This window comes from Canis lupus, chromosome 1, assembly GCF_011100685.1.
Source record: "Canis lupus familiaris isolate Mischka breed German Shepherd chromosome 1, alternate assembly UU_Cfam_GSD_1.0, whole genome shotgun sequence".
Lineage (NCBI taxonomy): Eukaryota > Metazoa > Chordata > Mammalia > Carnivora > Canidae > Canis > Canis lupus.
This window is the reverse complement of record NC_049222.1, coordinates 107541949-107556124: the sequence shown is the minus strand read 5'-3', so window position 1 is coordinate 107556124 and position 14176 is coordinate 107541949. Positions and strand designations below refer to the sequence as shown.

At 54.2% G+C, this 14176-nt stretch overlaps 2 protein-coding genes across 8 annotated transcripts; one reads left to right on the top strand and one right to left on the bottom strand.

Moving 5' to 3' along the window:
- Positions 1-166: 166 nt before the first annotated feature.
- IRF3 (interferon regulatory factor 3) lies at positions 167-6002 on the bottom strand. Of its 5 annotated transcripts, none has more exons than XM_038528218.1 (8): positions 5766-6002; positions 4794-4971; positions 3937-4108; positions 3781-3851; positions 2704-2896; positions 2225-2605; positions 901-1016; positions 167-420 (listed from the first exon to the last, which is right to left on the bottom strand). In XM_038528218.1, exons 2-8 carry the CDS (start codon positions 4956-4958, stop codon positions 235-237), a joined length of 1284 nt encoding a protein of 427 aa, XP_038384146.1. In that variant the 5' UTR covers positions 4959-4971; positions 5766-6002; the 3' UTR covers positions 167-234. The 5 variants fall into 5 exon arrangements, with proteins under 5 accessions (XP_038384146.1, XP_038384144.1, XP_038384143.1 ...); XM_038528216.1 differs by having other exon boundaries at positions 4794-4966; XM_038528215.1 differs by having other exon boundaries at positions 5770-6002.
- Positions 6003-6052: 50 nt separating this feature from the next.
- On the top strand, positions 6053-13983 carry BCL2L12 (BCL2 like 12). Of its 3 annotated transcripts, XM_038528220.1 has the most exons (7): positions 6054-6206; positions 6843-6957; positions 7168-7310; positions 8598-8684; positions 8780-8871; positions 11039-11326; positions 13802-13983. In XM_038528220.1, exons 1-7 carry the CDS (start codon positions 6068-6070, stop codon positions 13850-13852), a joined length of 915 nt encoding a protein of 304 aa, XP_038384148.1. In that variant the 5' UTR covers positions 6054-6067; the 3' UTR covers positions 13853-13983. The 3 variants fall into 3 exon arrangements, with proteins under 3 accessions (XP_038384149.1, XP_038384150.1, XP_038384148.1); XM_038528221.1 differs by lacking the exon at positions 7168-7310 and having other exon boundaries at positions 6053-6206; positions 6843-6920; XM_038528222.1 differs by lacking the exon at positions 11039-11326 and having other exon boundaries at positions 6053-6206.
- The last annotated feature ends 193 nt before the right edge of the window (positions 13984-14176 follow it).

Here is a 14176-nt window from a genome sequence, read left to right as displayed (position 1 = left end):
TCCCTGGAAGGAGGTCAGGAGGTGACAGGTATCAGCGGCTCCCTGCAGTGTCTGGTCCTCATGCTGTAAGCATCTGGGTTGTGAGTTGCTTGCCAAGGAATAATGCCTAGCCCACATCAGGGCTAGCCTGGACCTAGCTAACCCCTAACACCAGGCACACAAGTGGTAACAGTGGCAAGAAACAGTTTATTGGCCAGGGTGAAGGCACAAGAAGGCAGCACCGGTGAGGAGGGGTCAGACCTCCCCAGTGACCCAGAAATCCATGTCCTCAACCAGGTCCTGGAGGTACGCCTTGTACTGGTCCGAGGTGAGAGTGAGTGGGTAGCTGTTGGAAATGTGCAGGTCCACAGTGTTCTCCAGGGAGGAAGCGCCCTCTAACCGTGCCATTTCCAGCAGGGCCCTAAGGCACGTGGGAACAACCTACAGGAGGTGGGGGGCAGAAATAAGGTGGGGTTGAGTGGACTACAACTTCCAGCAGCCCCCACCATAAACCAGGAATAACCATTAGGCCTAGGGCTGCTGGGAATTATTGTTTTCTCTGTAACTCCCACCATGGGAGGCCTGGTAAGTTTACTAGGGCTGAGATGCTGGAGGGGTTCCTGGAATGTAGGGATCCCACTCAGCAGCTGTGGTCAGAAGGACCCCTTAAGAGCTGTAGTTCCTTAAAAAGGCTGCTAGGACTTGTATTCCACTGACTTCCACATGGTTTTGAGAGTTCAAAACAGGTTTTGGGGGTGAGGGGCCATGAGAAGGACACCCAGAAGCTCCTGGGGATGAGGAACTGGTGGTTGCAAAGACTCTTGGAAGTTGTAGTTTCCCAGAGGGGCTTCTAGGAATTGTAGTTTCTCTTCCCTTTGTTAAGATCCACCCCTTAGCTCCAGGAGCCCAGAAATGCTGCACCTTGAGCATCACCAGCTTCTTGGTCCACGGCTGGTCTTGGGGCCATGGCTCCCCCACACAGAACCAGAGGGTGTAGCGTGGTGAGTGTCGGCTTCCTTTGATGAAGGCAATCAGATCTGGGGGTCCGAGATCCTAGTCAGGCATGGGAAGAGGACCCTCCACCTGCCCCTCCCTGCCCCCAAACTTGACTAACAGCCTCACCTTCTTCCTTGACCAGAAGCCCAACATGCCTACAACACCTCGACCAGATGGCTGCTGATCTAAGAAAAGTCCTGGCATAATCTTAAATGTTTCCCCCCATCCCCGCCCCCCCCCCCCCCCCCCCACCATTTGGGATAGGAGTACACTCCCTACAAGGATGTCCCCTGATTCTGGAATACAAGGTAGTTGGCAGTTTCTGCTCTTTAACCCCCTAAGGCCACAATCTCCTGATAGTGGCCACTAGCCACTGTGGCTATTTCCATTTAAATGGTAATTAATTAAAATCAAATAAAAGTTCAAACTCTCTTCCTCAGTTGCATTGGCCTAAGTACTCAATAGCCACACGTGGCTGGTGGATACCACACCGGACAGTTCAACTCTAGAGCATTTCCATCCCTGCAGAGATATTTACTGGATAACAAAGCCCTAAAGGACTTCTCTGTCCTGCATCTGTCTATCCACCCTACTAACTGGTAATAATGAGGACGATGGCAGTTAATTCCTTGAGCACCTTCTGTGCACTGGGCCCTGTGCCTCCTACCAGCTCTAGCAGAGGAGACAGTCCTCTGACAGACTCAGAGCAGTCCATCTCTTGCCTCAGGTTATAGCACAAGCAGAGCAGCAGGGTCTGAATTAGAACTCTGGGGTTTGGGGGATCTCTGGGTGGCTCAGTGGTTTAGTGCCTGCCCTCAGCCTAGGGTGTGATCCTGAAGTCCTGGGACTGGGTTCCGCATCAAGCTCCCTGCGTGGAGCCTGCTTCTCCCTCTGCCTGTGTCTCTGCCTCTCTCTGTGTGTCTCTCATGAATAAATAAATAAAATCTTTAAAAAAAAAAAAAAAGAACTCTGGGGTTTGGAGGTTTGAAAATTTTTTTGTTTTTAGAGAGAGGAGGATGTAAGGAGAGTGGGGACCAGGGGGAGGCAGAGAGCGAGAACCTTAAGCAGGCTCCACACCCAGTGCAGAGCCAGACTCGGCTTGATCTTGTGACCCTGAGGTCATGACCCAAGCTGCTATCAAGAGTCAGATGGTTCATCGACTGAGCCACCCAGGCACTCCCAGACCCCAGAGTTCTTAACCACCGTGACCACCTCTTTCTACAGCAGAGCTAAGGCTTTGCCTCCTCACCTGACACGAAGGGCCTCAGGTCGAACAGGTCTCCATCTTCATCCTTGGGGACCTCGCCGCCAGGCCTGGGACTGCTGTCAGGGAGAAGCTCCTCGCCCAGGGCCCAGTATGTGTGGCAGTGCCCCAGCCTCCGTGCCCAGAGCTGCTGTCCTGCCCTCCACAGAGCTAGTCCCCCACCCAAGCAGCTCAGTACACGCCTCACGTAGCCCATCACGGTCTTGTCTGTTACCAACACCCCGGGGTCTGGCAGTATTATTGGCTGTCCAGGCAGCATCGTGTCCCCTCCTGCTGCTGCCACCAGCCGCAGGCCCCTTGGGCAGGAGACTGTCTGCTGGAAGACTTGGCGGCCCCGATAGAAGGCAGTCACCTCGAACTCCCACTCTGGGCAGTGGCAGAAGTGACATGAAGAGGGAGTGAGATTGAGAGGGCATAAGGGGCCCTGTCACCCCAGCACATCCCACCCCAGAGCTGCCACTCACCTTCATCAGGCACCAAGAGCCGCTTCAGCGGGTTTTCAGGGGGTTCTGAGTTTGGGCAGGGAGCGGGGAGGTCTATGGTGGGGCTCAGCAAGAGTGGAGGCGTCTGTTCTGGGACCACCACCAGGCTCGAGGGCCCCTCATCTGGGAATGGGGTCAAGACCATGTCACCCAGTAACTCCTCTAATGTGTCTTCCTGGAGAGAAGCAAAAAGAAAAGGATCTGGGCATTTCTGTAGCCTTTTCCGGAGACTTCATGTGGACCAGGCCTTGGGACCCAGAGACGAGTCAGATCTGAGCTCTGCCCTCAAGGGGCTTCCAGGGGGATCCCTGGGTGGCTCAGTGCTTTGGCATCTGCCTTCAGCCCAGGGTGTGACCCTGGAGTCCCGGGATCGAGTCCCACATTGGCTCCCTGCATGGAACCTGCTTCTCCCTCTGCCTTTGTCTTGGTCTCTGTCTGTCTCTCTGTGTCTCTCATGAATAAATAAAATCTTTTAAAAAGGGGGCGGGGGCTTCCAGTTGGGGCTGGCAGGGAGGTGGGGGATAGGAGGTAGGTAGACAAGCATGGGCACAGATGACAAAATATATGCTCTGGTATATGATGGATGCTACTATTGGCCCAAGGGGAACAGCTAGTTCCAGCCCAAGGACCTGGCCCTGGGCAAGCAAGACCTGGGCAGAGAAGGCTGGACACTATTTCAGAGGGGACCTGCCCTGGCATGGACGTCAGCAAGACCAAGGATAGGGTGGTTCTGGGTTCCCAGGAGGCTGAGGGTACTCTACATAGCAAGAGAAACTGTGAAATTCTAGAAAGGTGTATTAGGGCCCTAAATGCCTTGGTGAAAGCTCTGCATTTTTTTCCTGAGACACTGGAAGCATCCATGGAAGGGCTCGCTATGAGCAGGAGAGGGACAGGGTCATCTCTAGATGAGTGGGTGGACAGCCCACAGGGGATAGGATGGAGGCTCAGGAGGAAGATTTGATGTGATGGTCCAGGGGGAGGAGAGGAAGCCTGAACAAGGCTGTGGGGACACAGAAGATGGGTCATCCTGAGGGCAGGAAGGATGGGGTGCATTCTTGCCTGGGTATCCGAGGTACTGTATCTGCCATTGGTGTCTGGAAAGGTGTCCAACTCAGGCAAGTTCCCAGCTCCTGCCAGGGAAGGTGGTGAGTGGAGCAGAGTGTTGGGGATGCTCAAAATCCCATCCCTCCACATGGAGCCCCACTTCTGGCACACCTGAGATCACAAACTCATAGACCTTGTGTGGGTCGTGGGGGTCTTTGCTCCGATCTTCAGCTACACGCAACTCCTCCTTCCGGTTCAGGGCAGATCGGAAATTCCTCTTCCAGGTGGGCAGATCAGGTTTATCCTTTCCAGGAGTGTAGGCACCGCTGACCTCGGCCCACGCCTGGGGATCCAGTTGGTACCAGGATGGTGAGGATGACTAAGACCCCGGCCCAAGGGCGCTCTCCCCTGGCACGTTCTAACTTGACAAGGATCCATCCCCAAACTCTTGGACTCTGCATCGTAAGCACCCTCCCACCCCCACCCCCCCCCACCCCCCCGCTTCACCTATTCAAAAACTTTGCTTTCTAAGCCAACCTTCCAGGTCCTACTGGGCGTCTAACTCTGCCAGCAACCTGCCCCAGGACAGGTTGTAATGGCCCCGCCCCCTCGTACTCGAACTCGGGTTACCACCACTGGTGTATCCGAATTTGGTGGGAAATCACCTCAGCTTTGGGGCCAGGTCTCGCCTCGAAGGTTCCAAAACCAGCCCTCAGAATTCTACGACCCAAAGCCCCGCCCTCTGCGAGCCCTCAATCCCCAGTTTGCATTTCTCTCGAGTTCTAACCCCGCTTTTCCGGTTCTTTTTCCGGAACCTGGCCGTTCCAGCCGTGCCCGCCTTGCGACATCCGTCCGCTGATCCTCCTAACCCTGCCCAGTCCTGTCCTAACTCCACTCACCTCCACCTGCCACCGTCAGCGCCGGCCGACCCTACGCAGGCTAACCCCTCCCTCTCGGCTCCGCCCCCTGGGAGTCCACCCCTCGGGTAGGTTAGCTCAGGGCTCCCCGGCGGCACGAAGCTCTCGCACCTGGAAGATGCCGAAGTCCTCCTGCTGGGCATCCTGCCGCAAGCCATGCTTCCAAGGGATGCGAAAGCGCGTGCGGCGCTCGTCCAGCCAGGCCACCCCCTCCAGCTGCCCTAGGTCCAGCTGTGACACCAGCCAGGGCAGGATCCGCGGTTTTGGGGTTCCCATGGTCCGGCCTGCGCTTAGAGGGCAGTTCGTGGGCGCGGATGGCCTCTTAGCTACCCGCCCCCACCCCCGAGGGTTCCGCTCCCAGACCTTCCTCTCATGGGGCGGCGGTGCAGCGTCCCTCACTTATATTTTCCTGGGGTATAAAACAAGACAACTCCTCTTTTCACCTCCAGACAGTCCCCCAAGTCAACGAGGACTTCCCGCCCAATCCATTTGAGACGGCCCGTCTTTCCCCACCTCCTCCTGAGCAGATCCTCTACCTCCCCAACTCAGCCAGGGTAGATTCTTCCCTCTTCCGTTGTAAACCCTCTCCTCCCCTCCCCTCCCCCACATCACCTAAGGCAGTCACCTCCGCGTCCAAGGTAGAGACTCCCCTGGTTATTTCAGGGCAGACGTTATTACCTTGTAGATCTCTACCTCCCGCACTTATCTGTGTTGCGGACTCCTACAGAAGAGCCCCTCACCCATTTCCACGGTGGACCCTCCATCCACCATCCTTCCCCCCAAACAGCTTCCTTCCTCTAGGGCACCCCCCCCCCACACATACTCTATAGAGTGGACTGCCTCCCATTTTCAGAGTCTGCTCTTCTCTGCCTTAGATCCCCCCATGCAGACGCCTCCCCCCCGCCCCCGCTACTACTTTTTATTTCACAGCCGACCTCCGGCAGCGGCCATAGCTTCACTTTTACTCGAACTCTGCTTCACCTTCCCTAGAGTACACCTTGCTCCTCTAGACTCAGGGCAGACCCAGCACGTCTCGCGTTTCTCGCCCCGGGCGCCACCAATTCCCCAGATCTTCCCAGTTACCTACGTAGAGGGTCGGGGCGCTCAGGGTGCTAGAACCCGCCCCTGCCTTTGGGGTCCGATAACTCTCGAACTTGCAGCTGCACACCCTACTTCCCGTCAGCTGAGCTTCAGAGAAAGAGGGTTTTCTTTTCTATCGATTTCATAAAACAAAAACAACTTTATCTGCGATTGGTTGACAAGACTCCAGAGCCAAAGAGGCGGCACCAAGAACCCGGACGCCCCCGGTTCTCCCCTCCCCCCCCGCTATGCCCTTTATAGGTCTTCCGGCCAAAGGCATGCTGGGAACGCCACATGCAAATCAGATGGGTATCCAGCGCTCCGCCCCTCCCACTACGGGGCTGACACCAACCCGGCCCAGTGCGCAGGCGCGGGAAAGTTGCACTAATAAAAGTTTGCTCAAGTTCGGTGAAGGAGAGGGGGTCGGCGGCTTCCCGGCCCCAGGTAAGCTGGGCTTTTGTGCAGGCTGGGGCGAGAAGGGAAAAGGACGGGTCTAGGAGCGGGCACCTCAGTCCCGCTTCCTGGACATCTATGCACCCCGGGTCCCCAAGATTCCAGCGTGGGTCAGATAATGGAACTACACTTCCCAAGGAGGCTGCGCGGCGCACAAGTGCGGACCGAGGGGAAGGTTTGCCATGAAGCCTGCTGGGATTCGTAGTTCCTGATTCTCTAAGAGCATGAGCGGCTTGGCGTTATGCCTCCAGAAACCAGAAGTCGTTGCCCCAAGTTCCGTTCTTTCTCAGACTCAACAATTCAGATCCTCCAGCCCCCTTCTCCAAAAAATCTTCAGAGTCCAGCCCCCAGTCTTTTGACCCCAGGAACCCGGGTCCCTAAGCCTCTTCCTCTCCAAGGATCAAGGAGTCTTCGGCCTCATCGCTCTTCTCCCTCTGAGAACTCAAGAGTCTGGGTCCCCAGACCCTAACTCCCCTAAAGGATTTAGGAGTTGAGACTCTCACCCCCTTCTTCCTTCGGGAATTCGTGGGTCCTGGCGCCCTCCTTATTCAGGGACTAGGCATTTGGGCACCAATCCTCCACTTCAGTTCAACCCTGGAGCCCATCCCCCAGCTCCCTTTTTCACAGGTGCCCCCATGGCAGGCTCAGAAGAGCTGGGGCTCCGGGAGGACACGCTGAGAGTCCTAGCTGCCTTCTTTAGGCGAGGTGAGGCTGCTGGGTTCCCCAGCCCTACCCCACCCAGGTAAGAGGAGCTGCCTTCTTTCCGCTGGGGCCTGCATTTGGGGTGGGGCCCTCTCTAACTTTTGTACCTGGTCTCTGTCTGCGTTCCCCTCTTTTATATCTGGCCCTTTATCCTTGTCCCTGGGGTTGCAGTGACAGGCCCTCAGTGGGAGGAAGAAGGGACTGCTTGCAAGGGGCCTCTGCAGTCATTCTCTGAGGTCCCCTTCCCCAGGAGTCCTGCCCAGGAGGAGCCAACAGATTTCCTGAGCCGTCTTCGAAGATGTCTTCCCTGTCCCCTGGGGCGAGGAGCAGACCCCCCTGTGTCCCCTCGGCCTTGCTCCTTGCCCCTCCGCCCATGCTATGTTTCAGAGCCTGGTAAGAGATTTTCCTAGATCACCTGGACACCGGCAGGGCCAAAACTTTGAACCTTTTTTTTTTTTTTTTTTTTTTTTTAAGATTTTATTTATTTATTCATGAGAGGCACACAGAGAGAGGCAGAGATACAGGCAGAGGGAGAAGCAGGCTCCCTGCAGGGAGCCCAATGCAGGACTCGATCCTGGAACTCCAGGATCAAGGCCTGAGCCAAAGGCGGATGCTCAACCACTGAGCCACCCAGACGTCCCCAGGAGCTTTGATTCTCAAAGCATAGAAAGGAGAAGGAGCTAGTCCAAGATCACTCAGCTAAGACAGGAGCTAGGGTGAGGACTCCCCTCACCACTCTCTGATCCCCCACCTCCACCCCCAGTTATTGCTGTCTCTCAATTCTGTGAGCTGGCTTCAGGGGGCTTTGTCCTTTTCTGCTTATCTCTCCTCCTGTGCATGCTTCCCTACTTCTAGGACTTTATTGCCACTAGTATCCCCCCATCATCCTAGGGAGGCAGGAGACCTGGTTTTCGGTCACGGATCCCTGGCTGTTCGGTTACACAACTCAGGGAAATTCAATTTCTTTTTTGCTCCTATGCTTCCTCAGAAGTAAAGTAGCAATGTGTGCCTATGTGTGCATGTGAGAGTGGGAGGGGGTGTTGTTGGATTCCATTAAGAGTAACCAAAAGGAACTGAGAGTAACCAAAAACTCCTATGTAAGCCTCCATAGACTAGGAAATGGCTACTGGGAGTGCTAGCTTGAAAAGAAAAGGATTTCACAGCAGGGAGGAAAGATCTGTGATCAATTGATGAGGCCTGAGAACGGCAAGGGATACCGTGGTAATAGCTGGGGTGCCCTGTGTTTGCCTTTCTTGGATAGGATATTCTTTTTTTTTTTTTTTAAGATTTTATTTATTTATTCATGAGAGTCATACACACAGAGAGAGGGAGAGACACAGGCAGACGGAGAAGCAGGCTCCATGCAGGGAGCCTGACGTGGGACTTGATCCTGGGTCTCCAGGATCACACCCTGGGCTGAAGGCAGCACTAAACTGCTGAGCCACCGGGGCTGCCCTAGAATATTCTTTCAAGGTCTAGTTCACCTCTAACATTCTAAGTCTAGTTTGGGCAACACAATAAAATGGGAAGTACAAAGCCCTTTGGCAAGTGCACTCACTGCCTCAGTTTACCCCATTAGGAAATGGAAATCAGTGCTCCCTGGCAAGATGGTTGGGACAAGAAGAGAATCCATGGGTTCCTGATGTCCCAGAGACCCATCACTGGCTCTTTTCACTCCAGGCCCAGCCACTTCCGATTTCTATGCTCTGGTGGCCCAGCGGCTGGAACAACTGGTCCAAGAGCAGCTGAGATCCCCACCTAGCCCAGGTGAGATACAGAGGGGCCCCGGAGAAGGGTGAGGGTGGAAGGGTTGGCAGGGTTCTGCCTCCAGCTGAATTCTCTCCTGCATCCCTAACCCCCAGAGTTACAGGGTCCCCCCCTCACAGAGAAGGAAGCCCTACTGCGGAAGCTGGTTGCCTTGCTGGAGGAAGAGGCTGAAGTCATCAACCAGAAGGTACCAGGCAGTCTGTTCCATCCCTTAGCTGGGATAGGGATTGCGGGATGGTTGAGCTCTGGGATCAGAACCTAGGTCTGCATTCTCATTAGATGGTCAGGTGAGGAGACGGTGGGACTCGGCTTCTATGAAGGGTCTGTAAGGGGCTCCAAGCTCATTCTGCTTGCAGCACCGTGGGTCAGGAAGTCAAGAGGCAAGATGTTGGGGTAAGGAAAGTGATTTTATCTGGAAAGCCAGCACACTGAGGAGATGGCAGACGAGTACTGTCCCAAAGAACCATCTGCCCCAGCATGAGATTGGCGTTTCTTTTATGTTAGGAATGCAGGGGAAAGGGGAGGTAGTTGGAGTCACAAAGGTTCCTGACAGTCTGTAGACAACAGGGGAAGATTGTGTAACTTCTTTTGTCTTTGGTCAGTTTTTTAAAGAGGTTTTATTTATTTATTTATTTATTTATTTAAAGATTTTTATTTATTTATTTGAGAGAGTCAGAGACAGCCTGAGCAGGGAGGGAAGGGCAGAGAGAGAGGGAGAAGCGGACTCCCTGATGAGCAGGAAGCTCCCAGCAAGCCTGGATCCCAGGTCTCTGGGATCACGACCTGAGCGGAAGGCAGATGCTTAACCCACCGAAACACCCAGGCACCCCCTCCTTGGTCAGTTGATCTTTGTGTACAGGTCATGTCGTTCCTGTAAATCTTAAACAGGGGCAGGCCGGGTGGCTCAGCGGTTTAGCGCCGCCTTCGGCCTAGGGCATTATCCTAGAGACCCGGGATCGAATCCCACGTCAGGCCCCTTGCATGGAACCTGCTTCTCCCTCTGCCTGTGTCTCTGTCTCTCATGAAGGAATAAATAAAACCTTAAAAAAAAAAAATCTTAAACAGAGCATAGTTATTTCTGTAAGTACTTCTTTATATCCTCCAGCGAGGTGGATTTTGGGTAGAATAGAAGTTTTTGCGAGTCTTCGCAGTAATATGCCTATGTGCGGGGCTAAGCAGAAGTTTCTAAGCTATTGGTCCCAGCAGTAAGGGAAATAGAAGCAGTATGGAGCCAGAGTGCTGGGATCCCTGGGTGGCGCAGCGATTTGGCGCCTGCCTTTGGCGCAGGGCGCGATCCTGGAGACCTGGGATCGAATCCCATGTCGGGCCCCCAGTGCATGGAGCCTGTTTCATGGAGCCTGTTTCTCCCTCTGCCTGTGTCTTTGCCTCTCTCTCTGTGTGTGTGACTATCATAAATAAATAATTAAAAAAAAAAAAAAAGGAGTCAGAGTGCTAAGCTTCTCCCCTATAGGTTGAGGGACAGAGTTCTGGTTAGGGTAGTCCCTTAAACAGGGGCTTACATTCCCCGTAAGAGGGGCGTGGTTTAAAGATCGGGGGTGTGGCCACCCAAAAAACTGGGAAACTCCCTAGGACCAGTTGAGGAATTAGGGACTGCATGCATGGTGGTGAGAGGGGGGGTTGGTTTTGAGAGGGCTGTCTAGAATCTGAAGCCCTGCTTAACTGTATGGGGGCATGCCCTATAATGTGGGGGGAAATTAATCTGGCTTATGATGATGACTTGGTTCTGGAATTCGATGGGCTCAGGAGCTTGGACAAAGTGTCTGATCCTATAATATTAATAGTAGAGTGGAGGGAACCCTGGGTGGCGCAGCAGTTTAGCGCCTGCCTTTGGCCCAGGATGCGATCCTGGAGACCCGGGATCGAATCCCATGTCGGGCTTCCGGTGCATGGAGCCTGCTTCTCCCTCTGCCTATGTCTCTGCCTCTCTCTGTCTCTCTCTCTCTCTGTGACTATCATAAGTAAATAAAAATTAAAAAAAAAAAATTAAAAAAAAAAAATAGTAGAGTGGAAGGCGAGGTTGTTGTAGGCAGGAGCCTGACCTCTGCGGCCCTCGGGGAACCCGTAGGGGGCGTGGCTATAAGATCAGTAGTCTAGAACTCGGCTAAGTAGAGCATGGCCCTCATTGGCTGTCGAGGCCTTCCCTTCTCACCCTGCCCTAGGAATAGTTTGGCGGAGACCAGAGTCTGGTCTATGATTGGCTGGTGTGATGGATGGGGCGTGGCTCTGAGCATCAGTGTCGGAAAAGGTTCTACCAGAAAGCCCCGCCTCCTAGCCCCCGATTGGCTGGCCGCGGGGCCGTGGCCGACCCAGCCTCTTGTCTTCCTCACCCCCAGCTGGCCTCGGACCCCGCCCTGCGTGGGAAGCTGGCCCGCCTCTCCGCCGGCTCCTTCGCCCGCCTGGTGGAGCTGTTCTCTAGCCGGGAGGACAGCCCTCTGCCCAGCCGTCCACGCCCCTCCTTGCCCTGCCCAGGGCCTCCACCGCCTTCCCCGGAGCCCCTGGCCCGCCTGGCCCTGGCCATGGAGCTGAGCCGCCGCGTGGCTGGGCTGGGGGGCACCCTGGCCGGACTCAGCGTGGAGCACGTGCACAGCTTCGGGCCCTGGATCCAGGCACACGGGGGCTGGGTGAGCTGCCAAAGCTTCTCTGGGCCTCCCTTTATCCAGTTGTAACTTGTGCCTGTGTGGTAGGGGGTTGGCGTCTTTGGCTTCTTTTCAGACGTGATGCGTGTTCTCCTAGCCCTACCACTCATCCTTTCTGTGTTTATTGAGCACCTACTGTACACCGGTAGGTAATCGGTGCAGACACTATGCCTGGCTTAAACCATTCTGGTGGATACTGACAGTTATGAGTGGGAATCAAGTGAGACCTCTTCCTGGGCCTCTGTTTCCTTATCAGTCAAGAGGGAAGAGGAGAAGTACCCATCTCAAAGGGTTATTGTAAAGATTAAAATGGAATCACCTCTGTAAGTCCTTGGCATCCTGTGGGCATTTGCATAGTTATCTTGTGCCTGTCTGCTTCTCTGACACTGCCTGCCAGAATGCGCTTGCCCAGGTATCCCCCTGCCTCGGTTCCTCTGCTCCATTCGGGTGTCACTCCCAGTGAGACCTCCCTTGGTTCCCATATAAAACCGCAGCCACCTGGTACCCTCCCACCCACTCCTTTTCCCTCTTCATCGCTTTACTTCCTTCCATAATACTCTGCACCTTCTAATACACAGCTTCTATCAGATGGTAGGATTGACCTGCTTTACTTACTTGTTTTTGGGTTTTTTTGCATGTTCTCTTGCCCCTGACCTATCAGTTTCACAAGACCAGGGAGTCTTACCAAGCTCGCTCACTGCTTTATTTATCTGTCATTTATTTATCTGAGGGAGAGAGCACAAGTTAAAGAGTTAGAGAGAGGGAGAGAGAGCACATGAGAGCGCAAACGCAGGGGGAGCAGCAGAGGGAGAGGGAGAAGCAGGCTCCCTACTGAGCAGGGAGCCCAACACAGGGCTCAATTCCAGGACCCTGGAATCATGACCTGAGCTGAAGGCAGACACTTAACCAGCTGAGCCACTCAGGTGCCCCACCCCCCTTTTAAAGATTTTATTAGAGAGAGTATGTATATACAAGTGGGGGTGAGGGGACATAGGGAGAAGCAGATTCCCCACCGAGCAGGGAGCCTGTTGCAGGGCTCCATCCCAGGACTCCAGGACCTGAGCCTAAGGCAGACGCTTAACCACCCTGAGCCACCCAGGCACTCCTTGCTCACTGCTTTAAATCCAGTGCCAGGCTCAGAACTTGATTGGGCTCCAGAGTACTGACAGTGTGACCTTGGCAACATCCCCAGCTAGCTGAGCACCAGTCTCCCCCAGCCCAACGGGCACTGTTCACTTCCCTGCCTGGTTGCTGTGGGGATTTGGTGCTCTCAGGTTGTGAGTGTTGCTTCACAGGCTGGCAGGAGCTGGCCAGGTGTGTTTGAGGAGCAGAGTGGAGGCCAGTAGGGCTGAAGCAGGGTAAGCGAAGGGGAGAGGGCGAGAGATGAGGTCAGGAAGGGCGGCCGGCCAGATCGCGTGGGACATTGTGAAAGTGAGAACTTGGACTTTGACTCTGAGCGGGCCTGGAGTCCCTAGACTAGCTCTCTCTGCGCCAGGGGCAAAGTGAGCTGACTTAGGTGTTGACTTGCGCCCTCTAGCGGCCGCATGGGGGAACACTAGCGGGCGAGGCGGAAGTGGGGAGTTGGGAGGAGGTGTCCGCTCTGGTTCAGGGAGGGAGATGAGGGTGGATCACACCGCGGTGGAGGCGGTGGAGGAGTCCTCCAGTTAATTTAGAGGTAGAGTTGACAGATTTCGCTTATGGAGTGGATTACGAGTGCTATTTATGAGTGCCGATGAGGGGAAGACAGGAGTCAAGGATGCTGGCCTGAGCACCTGGAGGGCCGCATCTGGTGCTCCCTGAGATAGGAGTGAGGAGCAGGGGGAGCACGTTTGAAGAAGAGTCAGAGATGATTGGAAATGGTCCAGTTAGGGGGAGAGATGACCTTCAGACCCCAAAGGGAGATGAGGAGGGGACAGTGGATAGACGATGTGTCTGGAGCTCTGTGCAGAAACTTGTTTATTGGTGAAAATGTTTTTCTTTTCGACCACGTGCATAGCCAAGGACTTAGGTGGAATGATTCCATTTAAATCCCACAACCACCTTATGGGATTGGATATTATCCCGATTTTATGGAGATGGATGAAGGGTCCCCCATGCAGAGGATTGGGATCAAGACTTTGACACAGCACCAGAGCTTTGCATCCTTAAAACCCCAGGACCCTGTTCCCTTTCTCTGGATCTCTCTTCCCTGTCTCTCTGTCTACCTGCCACTGGTGCTCTGCCCTCCACCCTGGAGCTTTGTCTTTCCTCCCTTTTACCAGGACTCTGGCCCCATCCACCCGTGGGCCTCTGATTCTTTCTTTAGATCTCCATCCTCCCACCCCATCCCTGTCTGCCTCCCTTCTGTGGTTCCTTGCCTCCCCTGTCTCTGCTCTCACTGGGCTGGTGGAGATGCCACTGCGAATGGAGGACAGGCTCTTACTGTGAGCGCTCACAAGCTCTTCCACTTTTCCCTTCCAGGAGGGCATCCTGGCCATTTCACCTGTGGACTTGAACTTACCCCTGGACTGAGATCTTCCTCAGAAGCCGCTACAAGATTAGACCTCATGTCTCTACATTCTTTGTGTGCTTTTCCAAGCCTTCCTTTCTCTACTCAGGGTTTTGGGGTGGTGGCTGCCCTCCCTGTGTTTGCCAAAAAGAAACTGTTTAAATTTTTTTCATATTAAAAACTTTTTCAAGTATTTGTTTCTCCTTTCTCTCGAGAACTAAAGTTCTAAGTAGGAGATTTGGCTCAGATCTCTCTCTCTCTCTCTCTTTCTTTCTTTCTGATTTACAAAGTGAGGAAAGAGCCAGTTCATTCACTCTAGAAATATTTATTTGGAGCACTCCTTCTGT